The sequence below is a fragment of the Corvus cornix genome, chromosome 2, assembly GCF_000738735.6.
Source record: "Corvus cornix cornix isolate S_Up_H32 chromosome 2, ASM73873v5, whole genome shotgun sequence".
Taxonomy (NCBI): Eukaryota; Metazoa; Chordata; class Aves; order Passeriformes; family Corvidae; genus Corvus; species Corvus cornix.
Window position 1 is genome coordinate 12966567 of NC_046333.1, and position 14642 is coordinate 12981208.

At 39.8% G+C, this 14642-nt stretch overlaps 1 protein-coding gene across 5 annotated transcripts in view; it reads right to left on the bottom strand.

The window, feature by feature from the left end:
- The window catches only part of CCNY (cyclin Y), a 123322-nt gene that overhangs the window by 7733 nt on the left and 100947 nt on the right, over window positions 1–14642 (bottom strand). For all 5 annotated transcript variants that reach the window (XM_039548301.1, XM_039548302.1, XM_039548303.1 and 2 more), the window contains 2 exons: window positions 4125–4291; window positions 642–804 (listed from right to left, as the gene is read on the bottom strand). In XM_039548301.1, the coding sequence (XP_039404235.1) occupies window positions 642–804; window positions 4125–4291 (330 nt within the window). The remainder of the gene's footprint in view (window positions 1–641; window positions 805–4124; window positions 4292–14642) is intronic.

Sequence of the window (14642 nt, forward strand, 5' to 3'; positions counted from 1 at the left end):
GCAGTCTTGCAAAGGGCCCACGGTTAGCTGATCATTTCAATTCCTCCCATGGCTGTGGTATTCACAGGGCCCAGCATTTCACAGGTCCAGACCATCCAACAGTGCTTCTGGCATATGGTATATCCACGTCTCATAAGCATTCATGACTTACTCACTGAAGGCATGTGCTCATTTCTGTTCTCCCTTTACTGAGAAAAACACCATGGGAGATAACAGACTTGTATGCACGTGAAGTTGAGCACTTGCAGATAACAAGAATATGGAATAGCTATTTTCAGCAACACTTGTTAATATTCTGTCATTTAAGGTGGATAATCAGTTTTAAGAAACCAAATGAACAAACAACACTAGACTGTGAATAGAGTCATTATAAAACTTGTGGGTACTTTCACAAGGCCAATACACACAACTGCAAATGAAAAAGAAACGTAAAGCAAGGTAAGGTATGAAGCAAACCGGGTCAAAAAACTATCTCCACAGCCATGAATACTCAAAGCACAAACAGAACCATTATGAAAATCAGGCTTATGATACTCTAATATCTCATGGGGGTATCTGGGAAGAGGTGGGAGAAGGGAGAAACAATGCAGAAATTCCAAATCCCCCTACATATTTACACAGAGCAACCTAAAGAGTCTTACCTCAAGTTTATATGCCCTGTCCCTGCTGAGGGGCTCCAAGGGAAAACTAAGGTTATTCGCTTCTGCCAGGGAACGCAAATCAAAGTAATACTTGGCATAAACACTGGAGGGAACGTTAATATTGAACTGCAACAGCTCAAGAAACTGGCGTTCCAGCTCATTCCTGCAGGAAGAAGATAAACATGGAAACATATTTCAGACTGTGCATTCTGAATGTAATTTTACTTTAAATTGCAAATGGCATAAACCAAGTTTGTTTTCTATTCTTGCCAGATGCAATTATCCCAGCCTAAGGTTTGACCTTCTCTACCAAGTTCTATCAGTGTACTCACACCAGTGAGGAATATGAAAGATGCTGCACCTTGCAGCTGCTACTGCAATGCCAATCAAATCCAGACACAAAGTGTTGCTAGTAGAAGGGCACCTCTATCCGTTTAGCTAACACAATTTTGGAAAGAAAACCTAGCAGGGAAAAAATTTCTCGCAGTTTCTGCTTTACCTCCACTAGATGGGTCTGCACACACAGCTATGCCACAACAACACACACACACCCCTGCCCTAAATTTGTCAAGCATCTCTCATAAATGCTGCAAATTACTCTAACACACAAATTACTGGAGAACTTATTTACTCCCTGCAGTTCTTCATAATCAGTCATTTAGAATTAGCCATGGGAAACCTGAATTTTTCGTCATACTCTCTTTATGAACAGAATAAAGCAATCTTTCCCTTAGATGTGCAACCAAAATTCACAGTGGTGATCACGTTTTCCAGCACCTAAACCAAACATGTTTGTCAAAATACCTGATAGGAACAGAGGTCCTGTTTGAGCTCCCACCCTGTAAAACTTTGGTATACAAATACATTATTACCTACAGCAATACATTAAAAAAGTACCTTGAGAAATAAGCCAACTAACAAAATCAAGGACTGGAAATTTTCATAAATTGCATAGTAACTGGATATCCTACTCAATACTTATGCAGGGACATATGATACAGTCAAAACAGTGATTGCAAGATATGAAAAATAAAAAAAATAAATGGGTGGTGAAAGCTGCCAATGTTTGCTGAAGAGCCCAGTGATTGCACTGCTGTGCTACCAGCAGGCACTGACTGATGATTATATTGTCTTTAAGTTACATTTTGACTGCTGGGTAAGTGTGCAAGGAATATGAAATAGAAGTTGTACAGTTTGCAATAGTAAAGGAAGGATCTGAAGATTAAAAAGTACTGGTACAGTAGTTTTTCAACAGTGAATTATTTTTCTCCTTCTCACTCTTTACCCTTATATAATTCTTACATCATAATCATTGTCTTTTCTTATCCTCACTATCTCTGTGCCAAAATTCTATGTTTACATAATGATAAATATTAATTAACACTTAAAGACTAACTAAAAGCTGGATATGGAGTCTTTGGCTTGAATTCACATTGTTGAAGATTCCAACTTAAAAAATCCAAATAAAAAAGTTGCATCTTAAGATGTCTATCAACAGAAACAGAATATTACCTTTACACGCCATTTTATACTGCCAAGATTGTACCTTCTGCAAGCTAAGCCTAAATTTCTATTTTAATTGATAATATAAAGCTTATTTTACTGGCAGAAGACATTGGCTGTACCCCTTTTGAAGAGCACCCTCAAAAATTTCAAATACACAGCCTCAGATTCTTACTATACCCTACCTTCAAGATGTGAAAGCTGGAGGATCAGCACATTAGCTACAGAACAGAAAAAACAAACCATACAACTATTTCTTACTGAACTTACAGTATTTAACTAACCACCATACCCTTCTTACCCCATACACCTCCCTCAGACTGCTTTAGCATGTGCTTTCCTGGGCCACTCCTCAGAAATTCAATAATGCCACATACATGACGACAGGTACCCACTGCACTTCAGTCCTCCTGAGTTCTCTCTTTGCTTTAAGGCACAGTTCACTGCACTGATGATGACTTATAAAACCCAGAAAGGTCTGCTTGGTGTTTTGCAAGATACACTTATGCTGAATGATTCACAACAATTGAAGATTTTGACCTAGAGCTCTTTTGCCTTACTAATACAACGAAAGGCCCTGTCTTGCTTAGAGCCAGACACTTCAAAATCATCCTACTGTACTGTCCCAACTACCTGAAAAATAAGAAAGAAAAAAAAAACCCACCACACTGCAGATAGGAGGAAAACAAAATTTGGAAAAAATGACAGCAGGAATATAAGCATCAGGATCTTTGCTGGGGGATTCATGTGTAGCCCTAAACACAAAGGCCATGAACTAGATCACCAAGTACATATAGAGAGCTCAGGTTCCCCAAAGGCTTCTGGGTTTGCACTTTGTGAGAACTCTAAAATCTTTTAAGGACAGGGTAAGAAGCTAAAAACCTTGAGGACAAGGACTCATCACAGTTTGGCTTAGGGAATGTGCAGTGCAGAAAGGGGCCAGTGTAAGCACGGGTCTGCCATGTGAATATTGGTGTTATATAGCTCCAGTGCAACTTCTAACAGCAGCACCATCACATGTGTTTGTCAGAAACAATAACCTCTTTTTTTTGTTTCTTTTCACACCGCCTTCAAGAAAAGCCCTGAGAATTAACAATTTCAAACCTCACATTTATAACCATTCCTGATTAATACTGTCATATGGCACAGTCAAACCTGTGACTCTGCTTCAAGCTGTTCAGCACTTCAGCTCATGTCCCAGCTTCAGGAATACTTTAAAAACACCCAGATTTGCCTTGGAGAAGAAGTGAATGGAAGGAGACCCTTACTGCTACTGAATGTTCAAAAAGCATGAGAAAAGAATCAAGAGAAAAGTAACTTTGCAAAATCACTTAGTTTCCACTCAAATAGTTAAGGAAGCATTAGCAAATTATTCTGCACGGAATAATACTGCACACAGAAATGTGAAGAGCCTGATTTTGGTTCTTGTCCATCTTATCTCCTCCTTTTATTTTGGAAACCTCATTCTGTCTGGATTTTTAACATCTTGAAAACTAATTCTGCAGGATACCGGGGGAAAAACCTCAAAACCCAAAAGCATCAATTTTAAATAATGGCAATAAATAACTAGGTGATCATCTATAGGTCAGTAAGATAATTTCCTTTCCTGCCTTACATCCTTTCCTGTCTACATCTGTATGGAGAATTAGCATGACAGTAAATGATGCCAAAGTGAATACATGCAGGCTCACTGGATGTGGGGATTTTTGTCAAACCATACATTTAAATATTCTGCAGATCTGTTTTCATTACTGTGCATGAATATCCAGTGGTAAAATACACTTCAACCAGAAAACAAGAATAATTCATGCCTTCTATGTAAGCAGCTGTCAAGCAGGCCTCATGCCATCTATCGGCATTCACCACATATAGACACAACACAAATATACAAACTTCACATAATTTATGAAGGAACTTCCCGTCACCCTCACAGACACAGATCTTGGCATTCATTGACAAAGATAAACAAACTGCACTCACATGTCTTCGACCGTGATATCCTTCAGGATCTGGCAGTAATCCACATTCCACACTGCCTGGTCGTCCCAAACTTTAGATGCCAGAAGAATTGCCCCCAGTACTATTCGCTTCCAGTTTGCTGGACAAATATCTATCTCTGCATAAGTTAAAAGTCTTTCAAGATATACCTGGGGAAATACATCAAAAGCAAGACTTGATCTGTTTTGCTGTTAAGTAGAAATGAAAACTATTCCCATTCCAGTAATTCTAAGACAGTAATCTACTTTCAAGATTCTTTTTATTATAAAAGTTGCAGTTTTGAATACACATGTTAATGCCAGCCTCAAAATTGGATGTGATAAATCCACTTCATTGGCCTTTGCCTTCTAATCCTATTACCCATTTCAAGAGGCCAGACACCAGACTCCTAAATACACCATTTCTTCTTTAGCTGTGATTTCCCCCTGCCTGTCATCTTAAAGCTGAAGAAAACATTAACATTATCTTATAATACTGTAAAACAAAATACCAGTAATTGTTCAAAAATTTGTTTTCCTTCTTAAGGAAGGCAAATTGTTATTTAAGCACAAAATTCCAAATTATGTGTCAGGCCCATTACTAAAGATGAAGTTTGACTTTTTTCTCAGAGGATCACTCTGAAAAGACTTTGATGCACAAAATCTGGTATTGTGAGACATCAGAAACACAAAGCTCAGTAAGAAGGTGACACATGGATCTCCCCAGCATCTGCACTACCTGGGGGTTCTCTGTAAAAGGTTGTATTTTGCTTTCCAGGCAGCCTGTGTAAACAAGCCCCTTATATTCTATATCGCACAAAGCAACTTGTCAATTTTGCAAGCAAAACTGCTCCTCGGATTATGAAAATACAGCATTCCCTGGTGTCATCCCTGGGAAGCAAAAAACTCCTTTAAAGCAATACACTAATGCAGGGAGCTTCATAAGTAGAGAGCATATGGAAATCGTAATATTATGCCACTCAAATTAGCACATAAACTTAATTTGCTTCACATCAGTGCAGAATTTGACTCTCTACTCTTAATGCAAACCTTTTAAATCTCAACTTTTCACATTCAGTTTTAGTGAATTGAATGAATACTCCACATTTATAGACATATAAAGCATACAAAAATCAGAAAATTTATCCTTTCTTTTGTGCAGCTCTAGCTTAGAAAGAGAGAGAAAAGAAAGAAAGAGAGAGAAAAGAAAAACAACTAAGGATTTTGTGGAGGCTGAAATTCAAAGGCACTTAGAGAAGAAAACGTAAACAGGTAAGAATTATATTGCAAGGGAAGACATAGAATCATAGAATAGTCTGGCTTGGAAGGACCTTTAAAAGCTGTCTAGTTTCAACCCTCCTGTCATGGGCTTTCACTAGACCAGGTTGCTCAGAGCCCCATCCAACCTGGCCTTGAACACTTCCAGGGATGGGGCATCCTCTTCTCTGGGCAACCTGTTCCAGTGCCTCACCACCTTCACAGTAAAGAATTTCTTCCTAACACGTAATCTAACCTTTTTCAGGTTAAAGCCATTTACCTTGTCCTACCACTAAAAACCCACTAAAAAGTTCCTCTCCAGCTTTCCTGTAAACCTCCTTTAAGTACTGGAAGGCTGCTGCAAGGTATCCCCAGCGCGTTCTCTTCTTCAGGCTGAACAGCCCCAACCCTCTCAGCCCATCATAGGAGAGGTGCTCCAGCCCTCTGATCAGCTTCATCACCCTCCTCTGGAATTGCTCCAGCTGATCCATGCCCTTCTTATGTTGGAGACCCCAAAACTGTACAAGGCACTCAGGTGGGGCCTCAGGTGAGCAGAGTAGAGGAACAGAATCCCATCCCTCACCTGCTGCCCATAGTGCTTTGGATGCAGCCCGGGACACGTATGGCTTTCTGGGCTGTGAGAGCACACTGCCAGGCCACGTCCCGCTCCCACCCCTCAAACCAACACCCCCAGTTCTTCTCAGCAGGGCTGCTCTCAAGCCATCCTCTGTCCAGCCTGTATTTTGTGCTTGGGATTGCCCTGACCCACACGCAGGACCTTTCCAGTTGGCCTTGTTGAACATCATGAGTACTGCACAGGCCAGCCTCTCAAGCCTGTCAAGATCCACCTGCATGGTAGATGAAATTACACCTCAGTAAAAAAGCAGCATAAATTTGCCACTATTTTCCCACTAGCACATACTTGAGAAATCAGAATTAAAAATTAAATAGGAGCTTGATAAGACACTATTCCTATACCACCTCATTACCATATTGATGCGTCTTCCAATAGCACATTGAGGGTTGTGAATAATCACTCTTGCTTCCTTGGTGATAACTTGGGCTTGACTCCAGATACACTTTTTGCTGGAACAAGGCTCTTTATCACCCTTCTATAAAACTGAGGATGATAAACAGCTCTCCATGAGAAAGGCACTTAGTGTAGCTTTCAACTCCTTTCTTCAACATGCCTTAAATGAGCATTTTATTTTGTTCACTTGCTGTGGCCTCCTTGACTCAGTCTTGGGTTTTAAGTATATGTGTTCAAGTAAGAGAAGACAGAGAAGGAACAAAATTTCTTGCAGCAAACACTTATAAAAGTTTAATAAGGTCCTCAGCCAGTGTGAGAACTCACTGTAATCTAGGATTTGTGACATCATCAGTGTATCTTTGGGAGACATTAGTGTAGGTCTTCAACTTTTAATCAAGCTCACTCAGCTACACACACAGCCTTTCTTCTAGCTCTCCCTACTTCTCTCTCCCAGAGAGAACCCACTGATTGCAGATAGGGAAATTAAAGCAGAGAGGAAAGGCTGGTACATACTCAGGCTCTCGCTCTGCTGATGTAGAGCAACCTCGTAACAGCAGCACGCACAGAGTCAAGTGAGCTCTGTCTCCAATGTAAATGTGAGTTCATTATTCCTGACAAATGGAGCTGGTTTCATTTCAGAGCATTTCAATATACAAGGCCCTAGCAGGACACAGCGCATGATGGGACAGCACAGTAGGACAGGTAGAGGCTGCCATGCACTCACTACTGCAGGGGGTGCTTCTGGCTGATGCAAAGATGTGCTGAATCAGGAGAGACTTTTGGAGAAGGGCCAGGTGGCACTCAGCCTGTTTGAAGAGGAAGGCTGGAGGGGTGGTTAATCACTACGCTACTCATCCCAAACAAACTCATGGCTGGTGGGAGAACACCACCTGCTTCTGCTGGCAGAAGCCAGTGAATCTTCCCACACACACAGGCAAGCATGCTCCACCTCATTTCAAAAAAAAAAGACTGAAAATGTTGGCCCTGTAATGGTAAATGTGAGATATGGAAATACCATTTGTATGCAATTATGTCTACACATCGAACAGTGCCTTAAACACAGGGGTCATTTTCTTAAATATAGGGTTTGGATCAAACAGACCGGGATTTTGAGTGTACTGTGTGGTTCAGTGTATTTGTCTCTTGTAATGAATTCCACTGGCCTAATTTTCAAAAGCAAAACACTTTCTACATCTTCTTTAGAACTAGCTGCTATGAAGTCATGTAATAAACCTGAATTTTAAAAGGTCACAGTAGAAAAGGATATTGCAACTCGCATCCCAGAACACTGGAATAAAATGGCTTTTATGTCAAAAGACAAAAAATGCAGAAGAAACAGTGTAAGAAACGTTCTTTTTCTTTTTTTTTTTTTTATAACGTAAGTCTAAGAACCATCTCTCTTCTTGATTATTTTGGCAGGTGTTCTTTTACAGAACCAGAACTAAAGAGCTTTTAGTGTCTAGAGGTTAAAATATTATTTGCCTCCACCAACTTTTAACAGCTGTATCCACGCTCTCGAATGGAACTAAAGCTTAAAACAAATTGAAGCTGTTACACTATTGTTACTTTTTTTCGATTTGCTTCATTCTTTGCAGTGCCTGAAAGTAAGCTTTTGTGGCAAAACTTTTCAGTACTTCTCTATTAAACCTTCAAAAGCTGAACTCCCAAGAGACTCAGATTTGTTCTGCCTTAATTTAACAACTAGTTCTGCTCAAACACTTTCATAGCATCCAAGAGCCATCTTCATCACATTTATCATTGCCCACTTAGTTCTATGACCGTACATATAGATCTTTTCTTACAGAATGATAACAAGACTACTTATACAGATTAAAGTGATGTGACACGAGCAAAAGCTTTCAGTGGTTTCAGTCAAACAACACATCCTTCTGAATTCTTTCCAGGTTGCAAAGAACAAATACAACTCAGTGTTACTAACAACAATGCTACAATATTCAAAACTCATTTGTACCATAATTCAAATCCTAGCTGAAATGAAAATACAATTCTGACTGGGAAAAATGCCAATGGCCATTGGTCTGTCAATACATTTTTATTTACAAATTCAATACCTCAGAATCTGGTACCTCCATTACTAGTCTACATTCTGCATTTGGGAATGAACCACATGATTTTACAAGACTCTCAGTCTAACAAGCTTTGATGGACAACAGTTGCACCTCATTGGACACATTTTAATAACTAAGCACACATCAGAAGACACACTGCACAGAGTTAAGATTTCAGAAGAGCAATATTGCATTATTATTTTCCATCTCTTCCCACAGACTAACACCAAGATTTCCCAGTGACTGACCTTTATACTTGGACTATCAGCAAATCATTATTTAATCATAAGTGGAACCAATTTGGTGATTTGCCTCTGTTAAAAATTCATTTATCTGAATGAAAGAGGATTTATTTCTACTAATTAAATAAAATTACCACTCCATGGGTATAGATAATCCCAAATTGGCTGGAAGTTCAGTGAACTCTGGAGAGGTTTATTAGCTTAGATGTAGCACCACAGGAATGTAGTTCAATGGCTTCCAAAGCCATTTCAGGTCCAGCAGAAGTACAGCACTGATTTGTTTCAGCACATATCTTCAGCTCTTAAATCTGCCAGACCTGAAACAACTCCATGCTGACCTAGTTTGGACACCTCTGATCTTGACTCTCAGGACCTGGACTTGCAGTGGCGTGGTGGAGAACAGCATTAGGCCATCCATTATAACCACTACTCCTGGGGGGGTTTTTTTATCCAAACACAGAACTATAACATGGCACAAACTATCAGGATCAGAAACAGTATCTAAGATCCAGCAGTGTTGCTCCAGCAGGGCCACTGCTGAGCTTGAACTAATCCCCAGGGTGGTTATTTGCAGATGGGTGAATCCATCCGGGTCTTCCCAAGTTTTTAATTGTAACTAACCACAGGATCCAGTGTTGTCCCAGTTACCCAAGACGTCAGGCTCCCCATGTTCCTGGATAGTAGAGTGTTGGTTACACAACATCCCAATCAACAGAACATAAATCGTTTGAAGAAACTGAAAACTAAAGAGAGCACCGAAGAGTTCAGTTTTAATTAGTGTGAAACAGCATCTCATGTTTCCCATCTCAGAGGATATTATAGCCGACTTTGGACATTATATAACATATTCGAGTAGAAAGAAAAATTAAAATACTGGAGAAGGTTTCTTTCTCTTTTTTCCCCTCTTCAGGAGGATATATAACAAATATGAAAGTGTCAAATAATTTCATTTCAATATTTCACAATCACAAGAACAACTCATATTTTTTAAAAAGCTACGGGGTTCTTATAAAAGTCTTGCTTCTTTTTGTTACTTCATCTTGAAGCTGTTCAACATTAACTTCCAATACTCCACTGATACCTCTTATCACATTGGAGTTGTAGCCTAAGCACTAAAAATACAATTGTTCTTTTTTTAGGCTTCCCTAAAACAACAGAGAAGGTTTTCTGTGGAGGTTATGAAGTTTCCATTCTCAGAGAAACTCAGAACTCAACTGGTCAGGCCCTGATCAGCCTGGTTGTGCTTTGAGAAAAGGCCAAACCAGACATGACCCCTAGAAGTCCCTTCCAACCGAAATTATTATGCAATTGTAGTTGTATGCAGTACTAGAATTTCCTGTGGTGCCACAAGTAGAGGTCAGGAGTTGCATGTTGCCCCCAGGGAAGCTGACTGGGAGTCTCAGCACATTCAAGCGAAGAGCAATCACTGAGGAATGTCACTGGCATTACTAGAATAATTCTGAATTTTGAGGCAGCAGCAGGAGCAAAGCAGTCTCTTCTCCCATGTGGCTTTTACATGGCTTTATGTCAAATTCTATCTCTTATTTTACCAATAAAACTCTAGTGGCTTAAATTGTTTCTCACTTGATTTAAATTGACAGAAAGGAGACAGTGGCTTTGCTATTTTAAATACTACAATTGAGAATCTACCAATTAACCTGTATTTGCAAACACCTCATTCCCTCCATCACCAGGTAACCCATACTGTAAGTTGCAACAGCACAGAGTAACTAACAAAGATATTTCCATCCCAACATATTATGGAGAAATACAGAGTCATCTCTCTTTAATGAGAAAACTTCAGTGTGCCACAATGCCTTGAAATTAAAATGATATCTTTATGGAAAAGATTATAATTGGCAGTGGGTCTCAGACAGCCAAATCACAGCTCTAATCCAATCACTAAACTGCCATATGCTCTGTTCTAAGCAATCAGCCAGTTCCCTACCATGACTCTCCAGAAATAACCGCGGTTTGCAATTGCCCAGCTGGGCATTTAAAATGTTCTACAAAGGTCTGGTGCCACCCATTTGGTGGAAAAGGACATCACATCATTGTGGTCCTTGCTAATTCATCCCATTTTTATTTCTGAGACCGAATGTTGAAAGTAAGTAACAAAAGCAGTCACAGAACTACGAAAAAAGGTGAGCATTATAGACATTTATAGGAAGCACTAATGGAACTGAGAGAAAAGTCAGACATCTCCAGGTTTGCCCCCTAATTTACTCATTTTAAGACAAATATCCATAATCCATGTAAAATGCACTCGAACTGTTAGGCAACATGGACTTTCCAATCTAAAACTGGGATCAGTATTCGTTCTTTGCCCATACAGGAGCCCAAGAGGCATCAGCAAACAGACACCCACTCTTCAAATGTCCTCTTGTCTTGCATTTAAAAAGAGTTCCCTCCCAATCCCCACCTTAAATGTCCTCTTTTCATTTAGTGCATATCCCAGCAACTCTAAGGCAAGAATTGACTAAAGAGATGTGTAAGTATTAACTGATAATTATTCATGTGTTGAACATTACACTGTAGTGAAAATATAAGAATAGCCCTAAAACCAGATGTCAGAATCTGATCCCTTGTCCCACCAGAGCCCAGATCACAGGTTCCTCCTGGCCTCCTCCAGAGCGTACTCTGAGCCATGTCCAGCTGCCAAGGGGCTCAGGACTGACAGCACAGGTCGAGGGACCTTCTCTCTACACCTTGGAGACCTTCTTCTGATGTGGCCAAGTGCTGGGCTTTGGCCACCTCCCCAGGAATGCCTGAAGAACAGGACAAAGGTGGACACCAACAATACTGGATACACACAACTCTCCTCACGGGTTCCTTACACAAGACAGAGCCTGGCTTCACTGCCTGGCCTTGCTCACACCCAGCCACACTCAGGCTGCCTCACAGTCACAGCAGGCAACAACCACTGCTTTGGATTGTACTCCAAGGTCTTCAGGGAAACCTGCATCTTCCACCAGCCACATAAAGGTTGGTAGTTACACTGGGCCAGCTGAAAAGGACCTCTGCAGATCAAGTGTCTCTATGGACTCGGGACACCTTTTGTGTTTTCCTTTCCTTTTAAACAAGTGTCAGATTTTTTATACATCAACTGAAATACACTTTTTTAATAAGGTATTTTACCAGCATTCCAAGGTAAAAATATCCTAGTGAAAGGAAATCAATAAAACTCTTTCTCTATCCCTCCAAACACACAGAAAACAAAATTCTTCTGAAATAAAATAATTTTCACAACACAGCTCAGCAGTCTCTCTACCTAGTTGCTGAAAATGTGACCGAAGAATACAGAAAGAACTCAGGAACATCTGGCTGGATTAATTAAATCCCTATTTTTCATAAGGAGAATTTATTCTTACTTACTTCAAATTTCAAATTCCCCAATATCCAATCCCGTCAGTCACAGTATGAACTTTGTAAGGTATTTCAAAAGCGTGCTCCTCTGCACTTCTCAGAATAATTCAGCTCATGTACTATATGTATTTACATATCACTGTGTCTGATCTGCCTACAGCATACAGACCCCACATATCTGCAAATGCTAAATGTGTCCCCTCTGAAACTACTATGGACACAGAAGTATATTAAAAGAGTCTTAAATTTGGCCTATTTGCAAAAAACTCAGAAAGTCGTGCCAAGGCAAAGCAGAAAACTTGGACCATTCTGCTCTTCAGGTCTAGTTCATAGGATTGTTTTCACAGAACAAAAGAACACAGCATAAATATTTAATTCTCCTGACATGCAAACACTCTATTGTTTTCCTGTTCGTATGGGTAACACTCCTGTTCACATTTTTATTTGCCATCCAATTAGTAGATTAACACAAGTACAGCTTCCCACCTCTGCACCAGAGGAGACGCTGAAGAGGAGACAGGCATTTCTCAGTTTTAGTAAAGGTGGGAATACTCCGGGGCAAGAGAGACTTTTCTCAGTAAGTCAGGTCACAGAATACAGTTATGCTGTTCACTGAGATTAGAACCACTGCTTTGAATTGGCAAAATAATTCTTAAAACTAATTTTATTCTTAAGGTATTCTATTATAAATAAATAATGTGAATTAGTATTTAATTGTTTCAACCTGAGATTTTAATTTTCCACCTATCAGTATGGGAAATCTCTTGGCACCTCTGAAGGCTGTGTGAAAATTAAATTTTTTGTTTAATTATAAATTGGTTTTGCTGTAATAGTGGAGGCTTTAATTGAAGTATTTTAATTAAGTGCTTGAAGCCACACAATGTCGGCTTTTTGCTGCAGAACAGCTTACCTCAGAGTCTAGAGTTTCACATTTACTCAGCTCCTGTACTGAACACAGACTGCTGTACAGACTCATTGTTACTGCTGCTTTTACCTGGTTAATGCATGTACCAAGACAAACAGTGGGTGCATTCAACCACACACTTTGGACCACGTTAATAATGTGGGCAGCAAAATGGGGTGCTTAGAACTGTTTAAAAATAATTAGAGTGAGTGAAAGAACGATAAGGCTGTAGCATCTTGTTCAAAATGTCTCTGATCCCCACACTTCCTGCCTTCTGGCAACCCTCCCAGGAGGAACAAGTGGCAGACAGGGCTATCAGATTGCTCTCTGACGGACAGCCACACTACAGCAAAACATAAGCTCCAGCAGGGAATGCTGATCTCTTCTTCTCCAGACAGGATATCAGAACTGAAAGCACTTGCAAGCTTCATAAACAGCAGTATCAACATTATTAAGATTTCAGGAGTGTGGGAAGGGGGAAAGGGTCGATTGCTTTTTCAGAGATTAGTTTCCACATATGAGTGTTTCAAAAACAACACAATCTGTGTCTGGGGCCCCTCCTGATGACACAAACAAATAAAGAAATGGGATCTAGAAGTACAGAGGAAACTGAGAACAGCAGCAGCAGGATTTCGTACTTGTAAAACACTATGTGAAAACTCTGAAGGTTTCTGAAAAGAGGGGCCAGGCAGGTGTTATTATCCTGACAACACAGGCAAGAATAGCAGAATGGTAAACACTGATCACCTGCACCAAATCTATCCATAAACATTTGCGTGGCTATAATACATTTTCCTGTTACCACTGTACTGGGTAAAAAAGAAACAAGCCACCTAAGTTTTCAAGCACGAACAACTATGGAAACTGCTTCTGCAATATAACAAATTAACTAAAAACATTTATACTTCATTGGAGATCACACCAAAAGAGTTACTTGCACGGAAACCACACAAGAACCAGAAGAGGCAAGGAAGTAGTTATATAAGACTTGTGGGAAAGAACTTTCCATATATTGCAGTAACAGAAAGGTAACGCTATTAAAAAAAGAAAAAAAAAAAGCCCCCTTCCTTTCTATTAAACAGTGACTGATCAAATAACCTAAGATCGAATAACAGATAAATACAAGGTAATTGGCAGTGGATTAATTAAATTACAGAAGAACATACTGATTCACACAACAGATCTTGTCTCCAGCAGAAAACACTTAGGAAGAGAAGGAAGAAGGACAAGCACCTAGTACAATTATGCAAAAGAGACGGGCAAAATGTCATTTCAGAAAAAAAATGGCTGCATCAAGCAACTAGGTAGAGTAATACTACAAAATGTAAGGGTGGAGCACTGTAGGGTGTTTCTTGCCCTATTTCTCTCATATTCCTGTTCTTTACTGGCTAGTACAATTCATTCTGACTGTCTGAAGGAGAAAAGCCTGCCAACTAATCTTGGAAGCCAAGGGAAATAGATTAACAGAGGAAATGAGTAGGTCTGGGCTTCAAAATCCACCTTCTCCAATTTCCCCTTCTTCCATCTAAAATGCATAACTAAGCTGTTATGAAACCACATGTTGTAGTGGTAAAAAACCATTTTGTTATTTTAAAATCTCTGAGTGAAGAACATGGCCAAAATTGTGACTGAAACCTGAAGACGCTTGTCAGAA